General features: G+C 39.0%; 1 protein-coding gene across 1 annotated transcript in view; it reads right to left on the bottom strand.

The window, feature by feature from the left end:
* The window catches only part of ANKRD31 (ankyrin repeat domain 31), a 72,429-nt gene that overhangs the window by 28,236 nt on the left and 22,315 nt on the right, over nucleotides 1-21,878 (bottom strand). Inside the window, 9 exon segments of the mRNA XM_076362841.1 lie at nucleotides 201-343; nucleotides 1,180-1,374; nucleotides 6,490-6,735; nucleotides 7,300-7,460; nucleotides 7,462-7,838; nucleotides 10,182-10,243; nucleotides 15,604-15,748; nucleotides 18,183-18,325; nucleotides 21,463-21,642. Of these exon segments, the coding sequence (XP_076218956.1) occupies nucleotides 201-343; nucleotides 1,180-1,374; nucleotides 6,490-6,735; nucleotides 7,300-7,460; nucleotides 7,462-7,838; nucleotides 10,182-10,243; nucleotides 15,604-15,748; nucleotides 18,183-18,325; nucleotides 21,463-21,642 (1,652 nt within the window).

Below are 21,878 nucleotides of genomic sequence, written 5' to 3'. Positions count from 1 at the left end.
ACAATTTCAACTGTCACTATTGAAAAATATTTCTTTCTCTAATTTTGGTCACTTTAAAGAATATTTGTTTATTTCCTAAATGCAAATCTACACTAAAATTGTATTAGTAACTGACTTTCCTTATTTAAACCAGGATTTTGCCTTGCTGACCCTCTGCTGGAAATTAGACTCAGGAAATCTAATGTAAAAGAAAAACGTACCTCCAAATAATTGCCAGAAACAGCATCATGTATTGGCAAAATACCATCCAGACTTCTGCTGTTAACATTAGCACCAGCTTTCAGTAATTCTAAGATCACTTCAGTAAATCCCCCATTGGAAGCTTCATGAATTGCTGTCCAGCCTAATAAAAGCAAGATGACACATAGAGCATGCATCTGATTTGGAAAGATCCACACAGATCACCAACCAGTGATTATACATTTTGCTGCATTTGCTGTACTATATGCAACGGACTACTCTCTTTAAGATAAATCTTATACAAACAATCACCTTGAAATGTATAATAAATGTGTAATTCAGTTTACTTTAGAGAAAAATGTATCCAATATTAAGCAGAAAAATATTGTTTACTTTTCTACTACACTACTAAAAATAATAAAAGAAACAAAACAATAGAGTAGAAAGACTCTAAAAACTCAGAAGCATAATATTAATAGTCTGATTTCTAATCCCAGTGGCATTTTATAATATCAAGTCTGCCAGGCATCCAGAATACCATCCATTCTGAGATTATAAAAACAGAAATGTGCTATACATTTAGATAGAAAAAAGAAAAAAAAAATCGTTATCTGATTTTTGTCCTCATTTCCTAAGGAAATAAGGTTTGTGTGAATGTGCTTCACACGTTTATATATTCATGAGTGTAAGCATTAGTTCTCCCGCCAAACTTTCAAGTCCACTTTCCATACATATCTCTGAAAATGTGCTCTTCAGCAGAGGAGCAAGACCTGATTAATACACCTACTGAGAAAAAGGCTGCATTAGCTCCATGCTGAGACACAAAATCCAGGGATTCACTGATTGTGCTTGCACTTGTTGAATGACTTCCTTTCCTCTTCACAATTATATCATAAATCAAGAATCCGTAATTATATTAAAATTATATAAAACCGTATCTACTATAAATTATATAAAATAGTATCATAATACAAGCCCATAAGAGAGTAATTTTCAAACCTGCATAGTCCTGTTCATTGACACAAATTCCAGATGATATTAGAGCTTTCACCAAAGACAAATCTCCTCTCCTAGCAGCAATATGCAGCTGAGTTTCCCCTTTCGCATTTCTCTTCTTTTTCGTCTTTCTCCCGGCTCTTGTATTACAGGTACCATGTAAAATTACAGCTTCTTTTCTGGTAGATAGGGATGATTCTAAACACATATTGGATGTTCATTAGGAACCATGAAAAATGTTTATAAACAAAGAATTAAGCTTCATAACTCATTTGAATTAATGTAAATGTGTGCAATACTGTTGCCTTAATTATTCAATAACATTAATTGACTACATCAAAGGGTTAGAAGGTACTGCGTAACAGCTCAGGTAACAAACAGACCCTATGCAAAAGCATTTACAGTTCAAATCTAGATGACTTAACATGGGTACAATGTATTAGGGATCAACGGAAAAGGTAACAAGGTTGAAGTTTTATACTGTATATCGGTAGGGAGTACGTTACGTTTCTCCACGGATGCTTTCAAGTTACCAGGCATGCCTGCTAAATATATAAAGTACACACATAAAGATATTTAAGAAACTATATAAAAATGAAGACTTGACCATCACCTCTTTTCCGTTCCTAATTCTGTATCAGGGAAGAGGTAGGTTTCTACATAAGGTATTTTTACAGCTGTGATGTGAAAAAGTCCTGTAGGCTGATTACAAATCTTTGATTAATGTCTAGTGACACAGCTGAACTGCCTTTTAATTAAACCTGTGCAGGACTGGACCCGTAATTGTAAATAAACTTGATTTAATCCTTCTCTTATTGGTTCACAAAGTAAACAACATCCACTTTAAATTTTATCATAGAATCAGAGAGATCCTAATTCTGAGGCTCCAGGTAACAGACATATCAAATTGTAAGAGATACAAAGAAAAAAACAGATTAAAAAAGTACTGACTCTGCGTATAGAGTAAGGACAAGCCCCTCCCTCAAACTGCTACCAAAAAGACAGGGTGTATAAATCTTCAAAAGCTCTACCAATAGCTTTTTTTAACTCCTGTTCCTGCTGTTATAATACCATGCTATCAGATTTTTTTAAAAGTTCACCATGTTCTTTCTCTGATTTCTTGAAAATCTGTCATTTGTCCAAAAAAGGAAAGTACAAGCACTTTTAAAATAAGCATTTTGCAACTCTTATCCATGGTTTTTTAATTATTCCTATGAACAATTAGTTGCTGCATCCCGAGCATTTCCTCTTCTCATCAGACAAGCTGTCTTGTCAAATATTTTCAGTTATCAGTATCCATTGCTATCAAACATCTTCCATGATTTGACAGCTGCCTTTCTTCAGGCTCCTCCTGCCTTCTGGAAAATCTGCTTTTCCAAGGTTTCCTTTAAGGTAAACTACTGAGCTTGTCATCCAAGAATGTTTGGAAGAACATGAAGACATACTGCAACTATATTAAAGACAAACATATAGTAAGAATATATCCATACTAATTTTAAACTAGCTTGTTCAGGCATCGCTGCAACCAGACTATGGCAGCATGGAGCTCACTGTACATTATTCTAACCTGTCAGAAAGCATTCAGGCTGCCCTCTTTGCATTGGGGGTGCTTGGCCCACATGGTATTGGCAACCAGAAGAGCTAAAGAGTTTCTTTTTTAAATGAAAACTGAGATTCTAGAGCACACAGAGGGGTCATGTTATTGAAATACTCCTCCAAGCTGAGACCTGCTTTTCTGTAAGATAATGTATTGTGTTTTGTCTAAAAGCTTCTGGGTCTGAACTCCCAAAGCAATCATCTGCTTTCTGGTTCTTCCTTTTCTTCCCCTCTGACTCATGGGAGAATGTCCTAGGGACTCTTTAGAGACGTAGGAGGAAAAAAAGGCGCACAACAGCCCATTAAGCTAATGACCCTTAGCAATATCGGCTGCAAGTGAACAGAAGTAATTGCAAAGTTTTCCAGTTAAGTTGTCATGCACAACAGTTTTCGTCATGGTTGTTAGGAATCATTTGCAAAAGCGTAATGGGACATCGGTATGTGAATCACAAAATACTGGTTCTCCGTGGAACGCATTGCCAGGTGGGTCATGAGCAGGAAAGATCCAGAACTTGGCAAATACAAAATCCAGTCAGCACACATACAAAGATAAAATGGCGAGACTACAGTAACCAGCAATCAGACTAGATTAGGCTGCCATACCTCAAAAACTTCAAGGATATCCTCCTTCAAAAAGACATTTGAATACTTCAGCATTGGTCTACGAGTAATTCATTCCACAGATTGAACTATAAGAAAAGAAGCAAGCTGTTTGTACCTTCCTTCTGTATAAGCAGAATAGGAATGTTGAGACCCTAGTAAGTGCCTGACTGTAGATGAAAGTGATATTGTGTCATTTAGGAAGAAAAGATTTTTATTCAAGAACAGAATAATATAAGGAAGACCACTGGGACAAAGGAACAATTAGATGAGATACAAAAGCCAGTTAATGAAGAAAAGGCATGAGACAGCAAAAAATCTGAAAACCCCACAAGTCAGAAAACATTATCCTATCCTCCACTTTTTCCTTCTGCAATCTGAATGCCATTGTCCTGGTCTCCAAAGCTATTAATGCCTTCAACTGTATGAAGGGCTATACTTTCTTGCATCACCTCTCAAACAGCAACATTCTCCTGGGATGAAGGAAATAATTAAATTTTAGCTGAATGAAGTATTACCTGAAGAATCTCTTTTGGGGGAAAAAGTAATCTGTGAAATGCTATTCCAGAGGAGACCAAAATGTAAGACGTGTTTGGAATAAAGTTTTTTTTAAACCATAATTGTAATAGGAAGCAAAAAAATATAACGGAAAAAAATCTAAAAATGTATTAATGCACATAAACCTTATTATAAGAATTGGGCAGGAATATAGGAGCTACAAAAAAGAACAACTGTAGGGAAAGGAATCATTTCTATGTTCAATGTTTATTCTTCCAATAATTAGCAGTAGATGATGACATGTATCAGACATGCCATGGATTTTTTTCCAGAATGAAGTGAAAAGGCATTCCTACAACAGGAGGAACCAATTTGGACACAGGAAAGCTAAGTACTGACACTGCCAAATACTGGAGAGCAGTAAGTAACAAGAAACACCTACTCTTTTCCTTCTCCCTTCAACTTCCAAAAGAAAACACGAACTTGCAGTGCAGAAACTCATGAGAGCAGGAACTTAAGATGGGTTGAAAACTAGCAACTACCTGAGACGGAAGAGGAAACATTATTCTGTACAGCTGAAGGCAGCAGAGGACAAGACGACTGTGACTATCAAACAGAAAAGTATCATCAGGAACTTCACATAGTTTCCTGGATATTTTTTGTCATGTGTTACAGGACATGGCAGAGATTGGCTGATGACTCCTTAATTCAACTTATGAGACTAGTGAGCATCCAGACAAAGTCCCCAAAGAGAAGGAGGGTACTAAGCAAACAACAAAAAGAGGTAAACAAATAAATATCTTGATAGTATGTGTGCAGATGTATTTGTCCATATTGTGTTTGTGTGTATGGATGGGCATGTATATTTCTTATATGTGTTATTTTAAGTATACACGCTGTTACGTACGCTGGTTTTAAAAGCATTTAATGGATGTAGGGGCATGAATCCCACTGATTTTCAAAATATATACAATATACTTAATGCATTCATTTACAACCCACTCAAAGGCAACCAAAGTTTGACCAACAGACCCCAGCAACACATAACTGCAGCCAAAGGAAGAAATGAAAATTTTTAGCTGCACACACTTGGAAAAAATAAATCAAATGTTATATCCACACACGAATACACATGCATTCACACATACTTCTATAAACCTATATATATAAAACCCACCTGTCCCTATGTATGTATATACAAAGCATACATTTACATTGACACAACAGTTATTTGAAAGGGAAATTTTCACAGAGCTGGAAACAGTTATAAATAAAAAACAGTTTGAAGAAAAAAATGTCAGCAGAAAAATATGAATAATAGCTAGGAAGTATTTCACAACATATCCCACACTCAAGGTGAAAAGCTGCACCAATTCAAAAACTAACCTGGCTTAGGAACCTTTACTTCTCATTAGTAAATGAGAAATGAAAAAATGGGATGTGAATGGTAGCAAATATAAATAAGGAGTTGTAGAAAACCGCTGTGGAAAACAAAAGAATACAAGGAGATAGTCACAGACAGCTAAGGTCCTAAGAAGGCAGTATTTTAAAATCTATCAGAACCAGAAAAAATAATTCCCAAACTCTTAATTACTAGAGAGAAATGACAGAATTGTCTAAGATAATCAGAAAAGACAAATACTCTATTCCATATCAAGGCAAAGCTACACAAGAAATTCCTATCATCTAACAACATAGTTCTTTTCATTTCAACACAAGTTAAGGAGAATGCCAAATGATATGAGAATAAACATTTTTAAATCAGTGGCCCAGATACATTACATTTAAAAGTTTTAAGAGAGGAGGGATCCCATCTGAACTACAGGTTTTGGTTTTAACAAGTCTTGAGTGCTGTGATTCTCTGGTTCCAGAAAGAACCAAAGTACACAAGATGACTGCCAGCTTTACCAAAAAAGCAGTAAGTGAAAAATACTCAGGGATTATGATGAGTAATCAGTTGGATCAGGGCTCTATTGTGGTGGTAAGGCTACAAGATAAATGCAAGTCTTGGACATGGGATGAAACTGCTAAACAGAAAGCTGTATGTGCAGGCAGAAGAGAATATAACTACCGGAGGATGCTAGATCCTTATCCTCATATAAGTAGGTTTGTTTTTATACTACAGCTAAAACCAAATGTACCAGTACAATCAGAGCCTATGCTGATTGGTGCCTGATGAGGATATAGTCTATAAAATATAAGTGGATATATGTGTGCCAAATATACAGAGAGCCAGGTTTTCTTCTTTGATCTGTGATATGTAAATAGTTAACTAATGACCAATTTAGTGTTATTTTAAACTATTATTTATGTAACATAGTTAACTAAGGATCAATTTAATGTTATTTTAAGCTCTCGGTTATGATCCTGCATCCCCTCAACCACAATGCTGGAAGACGGATGAATGTAACATAAACAAAACAGAGTAAGTGTGTGCATCCTATAAAACGGAGTACAGAAGTTCTGGAAATATTTCAAGTATTTGGAACTCACTAAAGTATTTGCTCAACATGCTATATATATTTTCCCAAACTTTCCCTCATGTATTACGAAAAGCCTTCTTCATGTATGTCTGGAAAAAAACTCCACTGTTTTTATAAAATATTATTAAATTTTCACCTGATTTCTTGGACGTTTGCTGTTCTGATGCTTGACTGAGTTGTGATTGATTAGATGAAAGCTTGTTTTTGCTGCTACTGGAATACAAGGCTGCCTTTTGGCTTGTTTCCTGAGGGTCTAATCTTACTCTTTTAGTTTGGACTTCTGTTTCAGTAAACTGTGAAAGCACATTGGTCTTTGCATTTCCTTCTTCTCCTTTTTTTTCAGTGCCTTCTGTTCCACTTACTCCAGCAAACACTTCTTCATCTGTTAGTTTAACAAAAGAACTTAAGAGTATCTATGACATAATACTCAGTAATTTCAGAAATTATAACTGATATTAAAATGAATGTCAAAATCACCACCTAGTCTAGGTTAAAAAATGCCTGCAGTAACTCACTCGATTTTTGAAAATACATTAACAAAATAAATCCTTTAACCACTATTCACCATATGTTAAAGTCCTGAAATTGAATCCAAAACAATTCAAAGATTCCTTTGTGAAGATATGACCATTATTGATTCTTAGGTATTAAAAAAAATAAGGTACTTAAGACTTTCATTCTAATTATTGTAATAACCATTGCGGTCACATTTTGGTAAATACAATGGGGACTTGGATATATGAAACAGCCCCCAAAAACACAAAGCAAAAATTACTAACTAGTTAATCTGGCATAGTGGACTGTACCACAACACATTCCATATGTCTGCTATTTATTTATAGCAAAATACATTCTCTGGAGACCAACAGTTGGGTTTTTTTAATAAAATACACAGAATGCTTACAACAAACTCATAAAATAATTATTTTCAAACAAAACATGGCACCTGTTTTCTGGGAGGTTTCTTTCTGCATATTTTCCACAATCTGAAATGAATAAGGAGACTTGCTGTCTGCATTAACACCAAAATGCAAATCTGCTTTTGAGTTGGTCTCCTGAAGTTCCTCTCTCTTTAGTCTAATTTGAAGCATGTCCTTTTCATCGAGCTATAGGCTCGATCTCTAAACTACTAGCATTTTCAGTTTCAATGTGACATCCTTCAACACTCTCTTCTGCATTAAGCAGGATCCTCCCTCCTTTCTCCAGTTGTGGAGCCTTTTGTTCAATGGTGCTTAGTACACCACTGGTAGAATTATAAGGACTTCCAGAAACACTTTCTCCATTAGTACCTGCTAAAAGCTCATGTGCTAACAGTGTTTCTGCATTTGCTTGAAGTGTCTGTTCAGTGCGGCTGCTTCCATCTTCAGATATATTAGTATAAATGTTTTGCACCTCATTTACAATAGTCTGTTGCGGTATGTCTGTGCTGCCTGAATCCGTAAGATTTGCACACAGTGGTTCTGACTGATCTGTCTGTAAGGAAATCTGTTCAAAAAAAGGCAAAGAGAGTTTTAAACTTAGAGCCGATCCATTAATTTTGTTTCCATCAACATCAAATTTAACTTGATTTGTCAACTTTTGCAAAGAAGTAATTAGCTCTGAAGGTATTATCGTACCGGTATTTAGATTCCTGTCACTCAAACTACTGCTGTAACTCTGAGACTATGTTGATCACTGTCATAACTCTTGACTTCCTGTTGTAACTTTAAAACAGATACATTGTGAGAGGAAGTCAAAGCAAGTAAGTATTGACTGAGAATCAAGTTCTGTTAAATCAGTACTCTGAGAATGCTGTGCAGACACTTTTTCTCCAGAAACCATGATGGGGGGCAATGCAAACTGGTGATCTCCTCCCGTTACAACAGAAGTTGCTGAGCTTCCACCAGTTCTGCCCTTTTCCTCTGTAAATGCATTTTCACTGCTACCACTGTTGAATTCATGTTCCTGTTGCAATTCTGTCTGACTTACCTCAGTTTTCCTACATCAACTGGGATGCAACAATTATGATTAGAAACAGCAACAGTGTGGCCCATTTCATTAGGTTCACCATCAGGGAAATACATTTTCTGTAATTTAACTATTGCTTGGTTTGTAAGTGGACCTAAACATGAGGTCCATCTAACATGAGACATTATTTCTGAATAGTTTTACTCTTGGCTGTAGCCTCTAATATAAGAATAGCAGATTTATTTGTCTTTTTTGAACTTGTATTTTTTTTCATTCCTTTTTCTGCCTTTAGAATCCTGAAGAACTTTATTATTTGTATTTCACCAAATTTGTTTTTCTGCTTTGCTCATTTTCAGCAACATTTCCTTTGATGCTTTAGTATTATCATGTTGAACTGTGCCATCTGCATTTAATTCTATCTGCAAAACAGGCCATATACTTAATTTCATTTTCTGATAAATTGCTTTATTATATACTAAAAGAAAACTGTGCTATTATAAAATTAACTGATTTCCTCTGCCTGAACAGATTTTTAAGACAGCAGGACAAACAAATTAAGGAACTAAGAAATATGTGTATGAAAGTGTAAAAATTAATGGGTGAAATCCAATGATAAATATTACTGAAGTGCTTTACACTTTTATTTATTTCTGAAAATTGAATTGTTTTCGAATGAATGCTCTGCCTTTAAAGAATTAAAACTACACTGCTTCTGTGGTCATATACCAGAGCTACAGTTTCACATTTCTGGCAAACCTGTCTGCAATGATTCTAGGAAATTATAAAGAAAGGGAAATAACACAGCAAAAACACGCAGAATTAACTCATGACAATCTTGCATCAAAACTGCTCCAAAGGCCAATGACTAACTAGAATTATCCTGTTGATTACTTCATATCTGGAGATAGACCCAGATCACAAACACTGCAACAACTCACACAACTGTTGAAATCATCAGTTACACAGCCACAGTAATAGGTTTTCTCAATTGAATGTTTACAACACCTTCTACTGGGAGAATATCCTTCGTCAATCAACTAATGTTTTAAAGTGTAATCTAAGACTATACACCATGGATGCTGTTATAGCATAACATTTCTAAGGACACCATTGACTGGACTACTGTGAGTAACAAGGACAGTTATCATAACCACATAAAACTTTAGGAAGCAAGAATAAAGTGTCTGTGCACACTGCATTATATGTTTCAGATATTACCAGTTATCATTGTTCAAAGGGGAGAAAACGAGGTGAGTACAGCTTTTAATGCCAAAAGCTGTTGTGCTATACGCAAACAAACTATGACCCAAGTGACTGATTATGGTGTCTTGTCTTCATGTGAGGCACTAGCTCCCACATCTTACTGACATCTCACAGCATAACTGTGCAACCCCTGTGCAAGACAGTGGCTCCCTAACCCTTTCCTATCAAAACACAACACAGCCTACTACACAGAGGCAAGAAGCAGCTACCCTACTGCTACAAGCCAGACATCATCTTGCCATTTCAGTCAGGTTTCTGCAAGTACAAAGGGACACTGATGTACCATGCTTTTTTTAAGTTACCTCTGCAGCAACTGCAAAACCTCAGCGAGAACCACTGTCCATGAGAGACAGCTGATTGCCTCTGTCTTGCATCTTCACGAGGCTGCAGCTTATCCCATGTACCAGTAAGGATCAGCAACTGCTTGCCAAAGAATTGGCATAACATTAAATATCACTCTGTTTCAGTCCCTGCTGGGTATGAAGCATCTAGTACATTATGTGCTGGTTTTGAAACACATTTCTGAAATAGTCGTCTGCTTTAGTTTACTGAAGACTGCTAGCAAGCCCTTAACAGTTCAGCATCAAATTAACATCAGGATTCTTTGTAAAGATGTACCTGGTGCAGATTTGTATCTTCTATGCTTTGAGTATTTAACATATTCTTTAAATCATCTCCACCTGAAATGAAAATGAAAGACAGAAGGAAACCAGAATTGAAGAGACCATGATACTTTACTGTACATATACACCATCTTGTGTCCACAATCTTGTGTGTAACAGTACTTACCACATTTAGCTATCCAGAAAAATTACCAAGCCATAAGGGTTTTATTAGAATCTAAAACATATCAATACATAAAATATATATTAAAATCTTGGGAATCTGATCTTTGCTGCAGGTGGCATCTTGTAGAAAGCAGGACAGGTGAGAGTAAAGTATGACATTATGCTTCCAAATTTTTTTGAAGATTAGTGACCTGAGAAATTCTTTTTGAAACTTAGAGGAGCTACTACATTTCCTTAACTTCTAACAGGCTTCCCTGATCCCCAAGAGACTTTTCTGAAACCAGCGACGGTGGGATGATAGCCTAGCTTACATCTTTCCCTGTATAGCATATTTGGGCAGGGAAAGGGATGGAGTAGCTAAAGACAAGTCATTGGTGTAAAAATAGGCAAGGATGTTCCCCAGCACCAATTCAGCGCCTTGCTGGTGGTTTGCTTTAGCTTTCCAGATACCTGTGCTGACAAAATGGCATAAAAAGAGTATAGCAGCTATCAAGATCTTATTCTAGGTATTAATATACTTACTTAATCCATGCAACGCTATGTATTTACTTCTGGTCAATATGTTCTTAAACCTAGACTAGCCACACCTATTGAAAAAAATCTAGCTCATCACCCTTTGTTATTTTGTACTGCAACATGAACCCCAACCCCAGTCCTAAGATTCACTCAACAACCCACACTGGAAGCAGCCTTAAATTTAATAGGCATTTCACAGCATGGCAACTCTTTCTCCACCACTTTAGGGAATCTGGCATGCCAGATGTTAACCCTAGCCTTAGGGTCACTGTTAGTCCACTGGATCCTGCCAGTCTTAGTCCTAAATTAAGCCCAATGGTCCAGCTATTGAACACTGATTAAGCCAAACCCTAACCCAAACCATAATTTTGAACATATTTTTAGCCCACCAATCTTTGTTAAGGCTCAGAATATCTAGATGACCTTTGGTGGCTGCAGCCCTAACCTCTAATCATGGGATCTCCCAAATACAACAGTCCCTGTCAGGCTAATCTCTTACTGTAGCATTAACCTGAAACCAGTAACTCCTGCCTACTCCTACTGCCCTGATTCTAAACTTACAGAATCACAGAATCAAAGAATGGTTTGGGTTGGAAGGGACCTTTAAAGGTCATCTAGTCCAAGCCCCCCCTGCCATGGGCAGGGACATCTTCAACCAGGTCAGGTTGCGCAAAGCCCCATCCAACATGACCTTGAATGTTTCCAGGGATGGGACATCTACCACCTCTCTGGGCAACCTGTGCCAGTGTTTCACCACCCTCAGCATAAAAAATTCCTTCCTTATATCTAGTCTGAATCTACCCTCTTTTAGTTTAAAACCATTCCCCCTTGTCCTATCGCAACAGGCCCTACTAAAAAGTCTGTCCCCGTCTTTCTTATAAGCCCCCTTTAGGTATTGAAAGGCCACAATAAGGTCTCCCCGGAGCCTTCTCTTCTCCAGGCTGAACAACCCCAACTCTCTCAGCCTTTCCCCATAGGAGAGGTGTTCCATCCCTCTGACCATTTCTGTGGCCCTCCTCTGGACCCGCTCCAACAGGTCCACATCTTTCCTGTACTGAGGACTCCAGAGCTGGACGCAGTACTGCAGGTGGGGTCCCACCAGAGCAGAGTAGAGGGGCAGAATCACCTCCCTCGACCTGCTGGCCACGCTTCTTTGGATGCAGCCCAGGACACGGTTGGCCTTCTGAGCTGTGAGCGCACATTGCTGGCTCATGTCCAGCTTTTCATCCACCAGTACCCCCAAGTCCTTCTCGGCAGGGCTGCTCTCAATCCCTTCACCCCCCAGCCTGTGTTGATACTGGGGGTTGCCCCGACCCAGGTGCAGGACCTTGCACTTGGTCTTGTTGAACCTCATGAGGTTCACATGGACCCACTTCTCGAGCTTGTCCAGGTCCCTCTGGATGGCATCCTGTCCCTCTGGCATGTTGACCGCACCACTCAGCTTGGTGTCATCTGCAAACTTGCTGCAAACTTGACTGCCTATGTCATTGATGAAGATACTAAACAGTACCGGTCCCAATACGGACCCCTGCGGGACACCATTCGTCACCAGTCTCCATCTGGACATTGAGCCATTGACCACTACCCTCTGGATGCAACCATCCAACCAATTCCTCATCCACCGAACAGTCCATCCATCAAATCCGTACCTCTCCAGTTTAGAGAGAAGGATGTTGTGGGGGACCATGTCAAAGGCCTTAGAGAAGTCCAGCTAGATGCCATCCGTAGCTCTTCCCGTGTCCACTGATGTAGTCACTCCACCATAGAAGGCCACTAGGTTGGTCAGGCAAGACTTGCCCTTGTTGAAGCCATGCTGGCTGTCTCGAATCACCTCCTTGTCCTCCACGTGCCTTAGCATAGCTTCTAGGAGGATCTGTTCCATGACCTTCCCAGGCATAGAGGTGAGGCTGACAGGTCAGTAGCTCCCAGGGTCCTCCTTTCTACTCTTTTTAAAAATGGGTGCAATGTTTCCCTTTTTCCAGTCACCAGGAACTTCACCTGACTGCCATGATTTTTCAAGTATCATAGAGAATGGCTTGGCAACTACATCAGCCAGTTCCCTCAGGACTCTGGGATGCATCTCATCAGGTCCCATAGACTTATCTATGTTCAGGTTCCTCAGGTGGTCACAAACCTGATCTTCCCTTACAGTGGGAGGGACTTTGCTCCCCCAAACCCTGTCTTACAGTCCATCCACTTGAGAGCTGTGGGAAGAGAGATTGCCAGTGAAGACTGAGGCAAAAATGTTGTTGAGTACCTCAGCCTTCTCCTCATACATTGTTACCAGTTTGCCAGTCGTGTTCATATGGAGGGTACACTTTCTTTGACCTTCCTTTTCTGGCTGACATACCTATAGAAGCTCTCCTTATTACTCTTTGCATCCCTTGCCAAGTTCAGCTCAGCCACGCCTTGGCCTTCCTGACCCCATCCCTACACAACTGGGCAGCGTCCCTATACTCTTCCCAGCATACCTCTCCCTGCTTCCACTGCCTGTGCATTTCCTTCTTGCCCTTTAGTTTGACCAGCAGGTCTTGACTCATCCATGCCAGTCTCTTGCCTTCCTTTCCTGATTTCTTACACGTGGGGATCAAGGGCTCTTGCGCTTTATGGAAAGCATCCTTAAAGACCTGCCAGCTCTCTTCTGCTCCCTTGCCCCTGAGGGCAGTTTCCCAGGGCGTCCCATTGACTAACTCCTTGAACAGCTGGAATTTTGCTTTCCTAAAATTCAGGGTCCTGACTTTACTTTTCGCCTGACCTGTATCCCTCAGGACTGCGAACTCCACCCGTGTATGAGCACTGCAGCCGAGGCTGCCTCCGATCTTGATGTCTCTGATTAGCTCACTTGCGTTGGTGACCATCAGGTCCAGTATCGCATCCCCTCTGGTAGGACTGTCTATTACCTGGCTTAAGAAGTTATCCTCAATGCATTCCAGGAGTCTCCTGGATTGCCTACAGCTCACCGTGCTACTTTTTCAGCAGACGCCAGGATGGTTGAAGTCCCCCAGCAGGGCAAGAGCCTGCGAGCGCGATGCATCCTGTAGCTGGAGTAAGAAGGCTTCATCAATAGGCTCCCCTTGATTGGGCGGCCTGCAGCAACCACCAACCACAAGGTTCCCTTTGTTGCCTTGGTCTCTAATTCTTACCCATAAGCTTTCAACCTGCTCGTGGCTATTCTTCAGAGACAGCTCTTCACAATCCATCCATTTCTTGACATAGAGGGCAACCCTTCCGCCCCTCCCTCCTCACCTGTCCCTTCTGAACAGCCTGTAGCCATCAATAGCTGCACTCCAGTCATGAGATTTGTCCCACCAAGCTTCAATAATGGCAACCAGGTCATAGTTTTCTAGCAGCATGGTGGCTTCCAACTCCTCCTGTTTGTTGCCCATGCTGCCTCCATTGCTGTAGAGGCACTTCAGCTGGGCTGTTGGCCGTGTCACCGTTTTAGAGGAACACACCTTAATTCCTTTAATTCCAGTGTTTCCCCGTTGGCTCCTATTACCTCAGGAGCCCCTGGCTCATCTCTGTAAGACTTCAAGTGTGCTCCAGTGTACCCAGCACATCTCAGAGCAACAGGCCCTTGCTAGCACCCCGTCCCTCTAACCTTGGTGTGTCATCCCACAGCTTGTCACATGCAAGCCTGATATTTTCCCCCTCCCCTTCAAGTCTCATTTAAAGCTCTGTCAATGAGCCCCACTAGCTTGTGAGCAAAGACCCTCTTCCCCCTTTAAGGAAGGTGAATCCCATGCAACACCAGTAGGCCTGGTGCCGTGTAGACCATCCCATTATCGAAAAACCTGAAATTATGGTGGTGACACCAGCCACGGAGCCATGTATTAATAGACTGGGTCTGTCTGTTTCTTCCAATGTCACTGCCTGCAACTGGAAGGATAGAGGAAAAAATTACCTGTGCATCAGATTCCCTTACCAACTGTCCCAAGGCCCTGAAGTCTCTTTTGATTGCCCTTGAACTATGCATTGTGGCTTCATCACCACCCACATGAAGAACAATAACGGATAATAGTCCAAGGGCTGGAGACTCCTTCCAGACTTAAACATGCCATTGCCCACACTGGCCCACTGGTGTCCAATAGTCCTAATTCTAACTCTAATCAAGGCTTATCTTGTCACACTTCTTTGTACCTGCCCCTGACCAAGCAGCCTCTTCTGAACCTTCTTCTCAACTTAGTTCCTAAGACTGTACAAGATTCAACTCTCGCCTTAGCCAAAATGTTCACCTACCAACCCCTTGCAAACTCACTAGCTATTACCTGCAGTAATACTACCCTAGTCCCAGCCCTAACACTAGCAGTTAAGGATAAGCAGTTAAGGCTTGGCAACCTCTAAGATCTAGAACTAATCCTAGATCCTCCATTTTTTATCTTATGGATCCTTCAAAATGCAGCCTCTATGCCAGTTTAGAACCAAATTTTATCCCTAGCTCTAAGCCATACCTCACCCATCAGCAAGTCCAGCCACACCCCATCTTACATATAGATAGGCGACAACTATTGTGCTTCACATCTTCATTTAAAATTTAAAGGTAGCTCCAGCCCAAGAAAAAGCTGGACATCATTATCTTTTATACTTTGCCCATGTACAGCAACTGTGCTGGGTACTCAGGCATCAGACAGTGAAGCCCATGGAATTACTAGCAGTAATTAAGGAAATATAGTGCAATAGGTGTTCTGAATGTCTCCATTTAGTGGTGATAGTATTTCAGAGTAATTCTCTCCTACCTGGTACTGAATCTCTTCTGGATTTCACTGCGTATCTTTTAAGCAGTTTCCTCATAGACCAGTTAGAAGCTTCTTCTAATGCACACCTTCCCATCTCATTTTTTAATAAGGGGTCAGCTCCATACCAAAGTAATAACTCTGCCATCTAGAAAAGTAAGTTTTTCAGATTGTTTCTTTTCTGACAGTACTTTCCATACTCCTTCCTTATACAGGCTTCTCTCTCTCGTACTCGACAACATGAGCAACTAAAACCCAATCTAAGGCTTATGACAAATAATCCCTCTCTATTCTAGTTAATATACTCCAAGCATTCCCCCAGATGGATCATTATCCTATAGTCTTATTATCTTCATTTTTATAAATTCATTTCAGTTTTTAACCTGATGCCATTAAGCCAAGGTCTCCCAAAATATAGGCTAGGATTCATTCCCCCATAGCTCTTAATTGGTGGAAAATAACAGGTGATTTTACGGTATGAGTCATCTTATCTATTTAGGATATCTACGTTAGGAGAAAATAAATTGTGCTCTAGGTGTGTCTGCTGTGACTCCTGTGACTGCAAAGGGAAGCTTTGACAGCTATTTCAGATGTACAACATACATCTGGTCAAATGAAACCCACTCAGATGGTCTTACCAACATTACGATTTCTGTACAAATATAAAGCCTGATTCTGTTGTCATTCAAGAAATTATCACTTTAGCAAAATGTTCCATTTACCTTTGCAGAATACTTTTTTAAGACATGGGAAATTTATAATCTGATTATTTCCTTTCTGTGGGTAACCCCGCAATCTTATTCCAGCACTAGTGTGGTTTTACTTGTACGTCTGCCCTTCTCTCTTCAGCATCTGTTATCATTTCAGAGTGAGCTTGACTCACATCCTTCACCCAGGCGTTTAAAGTCCCTAATTACTTCTAACCAGATTGCTAATGAGAAAATTGCTAGTGAAGTTTTCTCAATTCATACATTCTCATAAAAACAGAGCAAATAAAAAAGGGTTCAATCCAGAGCAAAAACCCTCTTGGGCTTCACAAGTTGTCCCAAATCTATGGATTTTTTCAACAGGTAATGTTGAGAACTCTTGCTCCTTAATGAGACCTTTAGCTACACATCACACTTGTATGCTCTCCCCCTTAACTGTACTATTAGAAAGTCTTTCATATACTTACCATTTTTCTGAAATAAGAAATTAATTTTGCCATATTGCAGGTGCAGAAAGGGACAAAGCAGTCAAAAGGTGTTTCCAATCTACAATAATAACTTCACACAGAGAAGGTAGCTTTGAAAGAAACAGCTCCAAATACCACGTTACCAAAAGTCGTATTACTGAATCACTATCACTCGTTTGTTGCTAGACAGAAGCAACAAAAATTAAGTCTGACAGACCACTGCAGTGATATGACTATATTGCTTCTGAGTAAATACAGCGCCACCATGTAGTACCGTTCCCTGCGGATATACCAGCTCACATAACTCTAACACAGCTCTGTGTTGAATGATGCTGGTGTGCCCCAAGTGACCTAGCTGAGATCGGTGTTCTTCCAATATCATTCAAGTTGCTGACCCCTAAATATTACTTGCATAGATGAAGAGTCCTTCATGCGTAACCATGGACATGGTGTCCTAGATACTTTCACAGAACTCAGAAATATTTCATGAACCTGCAAGAGTCTGATCCACAAGCTGAAAACCAAGCTTGAGGCTCTCAAGTCTCAGAGAAAATTATTAACCAAAAGTCCACCCTTTCTCTTTGGTCCAGGGACACTTGGGGAGAAACAGGTTAAGTCTTATCTCAGTTGTGAAACAGAAAGAGAGCAAATGTTTAGGGACAAAACTTATTACACCCCACAAAAAAATTTTAAAATCTTGGAAATCAATAAATATTAGGCAGCATATGTGCACTTCTAGAGAAAGAAACAGCAAGCAGGTAAAAGGGACATGCAGAACTCCTACATAAATCTGGGCCACCCTAGGAACACGCACAAACAGACAAGCGGGGGCAACCACTGCCAGGCTGAAAGAGGATCCACAATTCAGACAGAGGCTTATGAAACCACAGCATTTGGCAACAAAATTTATAATTAATTTACATTGACTATTCAATTGACTTTCTGTTTAAGACCATACAAAATATAAAGCCATGTCTTCATAAGTCTCCATGCTGTGTGTTAATACACAAAAAATGTCTGTACATGGCTGTGGCTGCACACCATACCTGCATGTTTACTAAATCATGAAAAAAAGTAATTGAAACTCCAGAAGACTGCTCAGGTCATAAATCATTCTGCAAGGTGATTATAAAATAAGTGAAACAAGTAGTATTAAACAGTAGCAATCTATTCCTCAGTACTTCAGCCATTGTCCCAAACAGAAAAACAATTAATTTCTGCTTTTGGACAAATCTTGTAAAGCATGGAATGGTTTGAACATAAATTGGGCAGAAAAGACTTGCAAGCTCCTGAATTTACCCATAATCTGAAAAGACCAGCCACATTTAAAAAGATTATGTGATCTTCTGGACCCAATAACAACCATTTCTATACCTAAACCATAACTTGTGTTCAATTTTGAATATACCTCATAATGGCCTTCTTTAACTGCATCTTGCAATGGTGTTATTTGTTCATTTCCTCTAGCATTAACATCAGCTCCTGCTTTCAAAAGCTCATTTGCTATCCCATAAAAGCCTTCCACACTTGCTTTATGTAGTGCAGTCCAGCCTATGAAAAAGAAAAATCTTATTTCACATTTGGGTGAAATAATTTATGAAAATTTATGCCAGCTTTAGGTTGCCTATTTGATAAATATTTCAGAGAGTATACTGAAAAGGTAAAAATGGATGCATTTTACAATAAGTTTTATCAAGTAATGTTTATGAAAAAGTCACAATGGTTGGGAGATCTTATTCTTTTGTCAAAATTTGCACTTACTGAAGAACCAGGTGCTGCTGTAACAATATTAGTTTTAGATTTGATAGTTCTGTTATGAAAGAAGAGAATAAAAATTACTCCACCCGTATCTTAGTAATTTCTCCCCAAATAAAATGTATATGCTATTTTAAGAACAATACAATTTTTCATGGCACTCTTTTATTTACATAGCCATGCTGAAGAGGGTAAGAAAGAAGAGACAAAATAAAGACCTTGCCAAACAAAGATGTTTTTTAAGACTATCCAAGAATGGTTCGAGTTTCCAAAGAAAGCAATGAAAAATCCTTACTGAAATTCCATATCCATTCCCAGATATATGGAATAAACCAAGATATGAGCTTCATGACCCACAGAACAATTCTACTCCATGAAGGAGGTGTTGAGGAAAAATAAAAGATGGAATGTAAATCTTTGAACTGGGTTTAGCATAGCCTTAAACATTCATTATGTGACAGTTTTTTGTAGGGTGAGAAAAGTAAGGGAAAAAGACCGAGCATCTTCCACTTCCTATCTTCCAGCTCTCAAACCAGCATGTCCTCCAGAAGACCATTCTGATGGACAGCCTTACTCCTCAAGCATCTCCCACTATCAGAAGGTTGTCTGGGCCTAATTCACATACTAAATATGTGAATTAATATGTGAATTAGGCTTATTAAGACTGTTCTGCTCCCATTAAGCAAAATCATCTTAATTCATTGGAAAGAGAAACTCTTGAGGCTCTCTTATACACCACTCAACCCAGAATATTGTATATTTGTATAGAACTGGGTTTATTATAGGCACATGATGTTGCATCAGGTTGTCCAAAAGTTTTGTGCTATTAGGCTTTGTTCCCAAATGCTGGAAACTCAACTAAGTTTTAACTACATTGCCTAGTGTTGACAGTGCTTCAAGATGAATGGTTTTTAACAGTATAATCTGTAAAACATTTTACTGGCATTTTATAGAGCCTATTTCATTAAGACACTCTAGTAACTCCATATTCTGGAGCAAAAGCTTGAAATCTGTTAAGGCGAGGATAAACAAGGTTCACTTAGGGGAAAGTACCTATTTCTCTCTCAGTAAAAAGTATCCTCTATCTGATATACTAATAAGCCCCTGAAAAATTGAACCTGCAACATGTTCAACTGATAATCATTAGAGTTTAGCAACATGATTCTCCAAGGACACTGTGCATGCTCCAGACCAAGGAGAAACACAAGTTTCATTGCAATGTTTTTTCAACTCTCTCAAGGCACTGTGAATCAAGACGCAAACTGAGAGCACAGACAGCATCTCTACCATGCTGTCCATATCCTATGTGCTGATGTCCAGGAAATAAAAAGGAGAAAAAAACCTCCAAAAGAACCCAAGAACTCAGTAAGGTACTGAAGCAGAGTACTGTAGCACAGGAATAAGGAAAAATACTTGGCTAAGATATGGATAATCACTAGTGGAGGGCTTTAAAGGAAGAGAAAAGGCAAGAGGCAGAATGTAATCATCAGAACCATGATTCCCAAAGACAGTGAGATGAAAGTGCATTTCAAAATGGCACAGGTCTGGCAACTCTACTTCGTTCTGATTATACCTCCTTCACTAACAAAGAAAGAAGTAGGGCCAGGTCAGCCTCTCATCTCTTCAAGAAGTTCAACTAAAACACGTTTTGTGCAGTTGTGCTCACTTCACACCAAAATAGCAGCCAGAGTCTCGGGGATGAAGAAACAGTGGCCTGGCAAAACGTACAAAGGCAGAAAAAGGAAGCAGCTGTGAGGCCAAAAACTGGAACCAGTGCACTTTAGTACACTTTCCCACAGCGGATGCAGCTGAACCCACACTATCAACGTTTCTCTTGTCAGCAGATGGCTGAAGCCCACCAAAAAAATATTTTCTCATCTACCTCTAGCACAAGTCAACACACGTTACAAGTCACTCTGCTAGCTCAAATGCCAGAGTCCTATATTGTAAAGTCTGAAATTTGCTGCTGACCCAATCTCTCTCTCAATATATTCCAGAAGACATAGAATTTCTACCTTAATTTTGGTCTGTTACAGGCCTGCATTATACAATAGCTTTTAACTGCAGAACACTTTTTTTTTATTGTTCCCACAGAACAGTTGTGAAATCCTAGCCACTGCACAAGATGGAAACACTCTAAGAATGAATCAAAGTTTTCTACCAAATGAGCCAGCTGTCTGTGAAACCATCTTCTCTTTTGTTATGGAAGTTTATCAGAGCCTAATGGATGAGACAGGGAACCCCAAAGTAAGAAACAACAGTCTTACATTTGAAACAACCAATTGATACTTTAGGGTGTGGCAATGTCTTTGACACAGAGTATCACACATGAAGCTGAATAAGGTGAATTGCTTCAATCAAAATGTTCACAGCTGGCCACTATTTGTCATTCTTTTTTTTTTGTGCCCAAGATGAAGTAAAAATGCAAAATACCAAGTACTCACAACTTTACAAAATCAAAGCAGTGCTAAATTATGAAGCTACAACTTCCTTTAAGATGCAAGGGATAAAATCAGAGTCCCTGAAAAATTAAACTGGAAAATCTGAATGTTGGTGTCTCAAGTTGGCTACTGAAATGGACCAAAAAAAAATCTTTAAAAAACATTATGATGATTATTTAATTAAGGGACTGTTTTGTGATAAGCATGCACAGGATTGTTGAATTAAGGCTAAACAATCTTAACTGCATCACTTTGTAATTTTTTAAGTGCTTACTTTTTCCACAAAATTTTCTTTTTTAATGTACTTTTATACACAGGTCAATATATTTTCTCATGAACAATAACCAAGTTAAGCCAATAAAAATTTAATAATCTACTGACTAGTCACAAACCTACAGTCTTGTCCACTGCACAAACTCATAATATGCACTTTTATTAGTTATAGGTAGATACTTGTTTTTAAAATAGTATTTTAATACAATTGCAACTTACCAGCATAATCCTGAACATTTACATTTCCACCGGCTTTTATTATGTTACGTACAAGGTCTACATCTTGATGAGCAACAGCTCTATGCAGCAAGGTCTCACCATAAATATTCCTCCTATTAATTGTTGAAAGTGAAATGGGGCAAACAGGATTCACAGAATTCCTACCAAAGACTTTTTGTCCTGAAAAATAATGTAAAAGATCTGTTGAACAGAAAAATATCTTTCCTCTCTTATTTTGGCTTCACTTTGCATTACAGTTAGTAAATAAGCTTTCTGAAGAAAAAATGCTCATTCAATCTAGTAGAAACGAGTATCTCAAAAAACACATTACCAATTAAATAATAACACCATTCAATAAAAGATGCCATAGTGAATTCGGTAACAAAACTCTGAAATTCAACACACAGGAATATGAC

The sequence above is a fragment of the Aptenodytes patagonicus genome, chromosome Z, assembly GCF_965638725.1.
Source record: "Aptenodytes patagonicus chromosome Z, bAptPat1.pri.cur, whole genome shotgun sequence".
NCBI lineage: Eukaryota > Metazoa > Chordata > Aves > Sphenisciformes > Spheniscidae > Aptenodytes > Aptenodytes patagonicus.
This window is presented reverse-complemented; position numbering and strand designations above follow the sequence as displayed.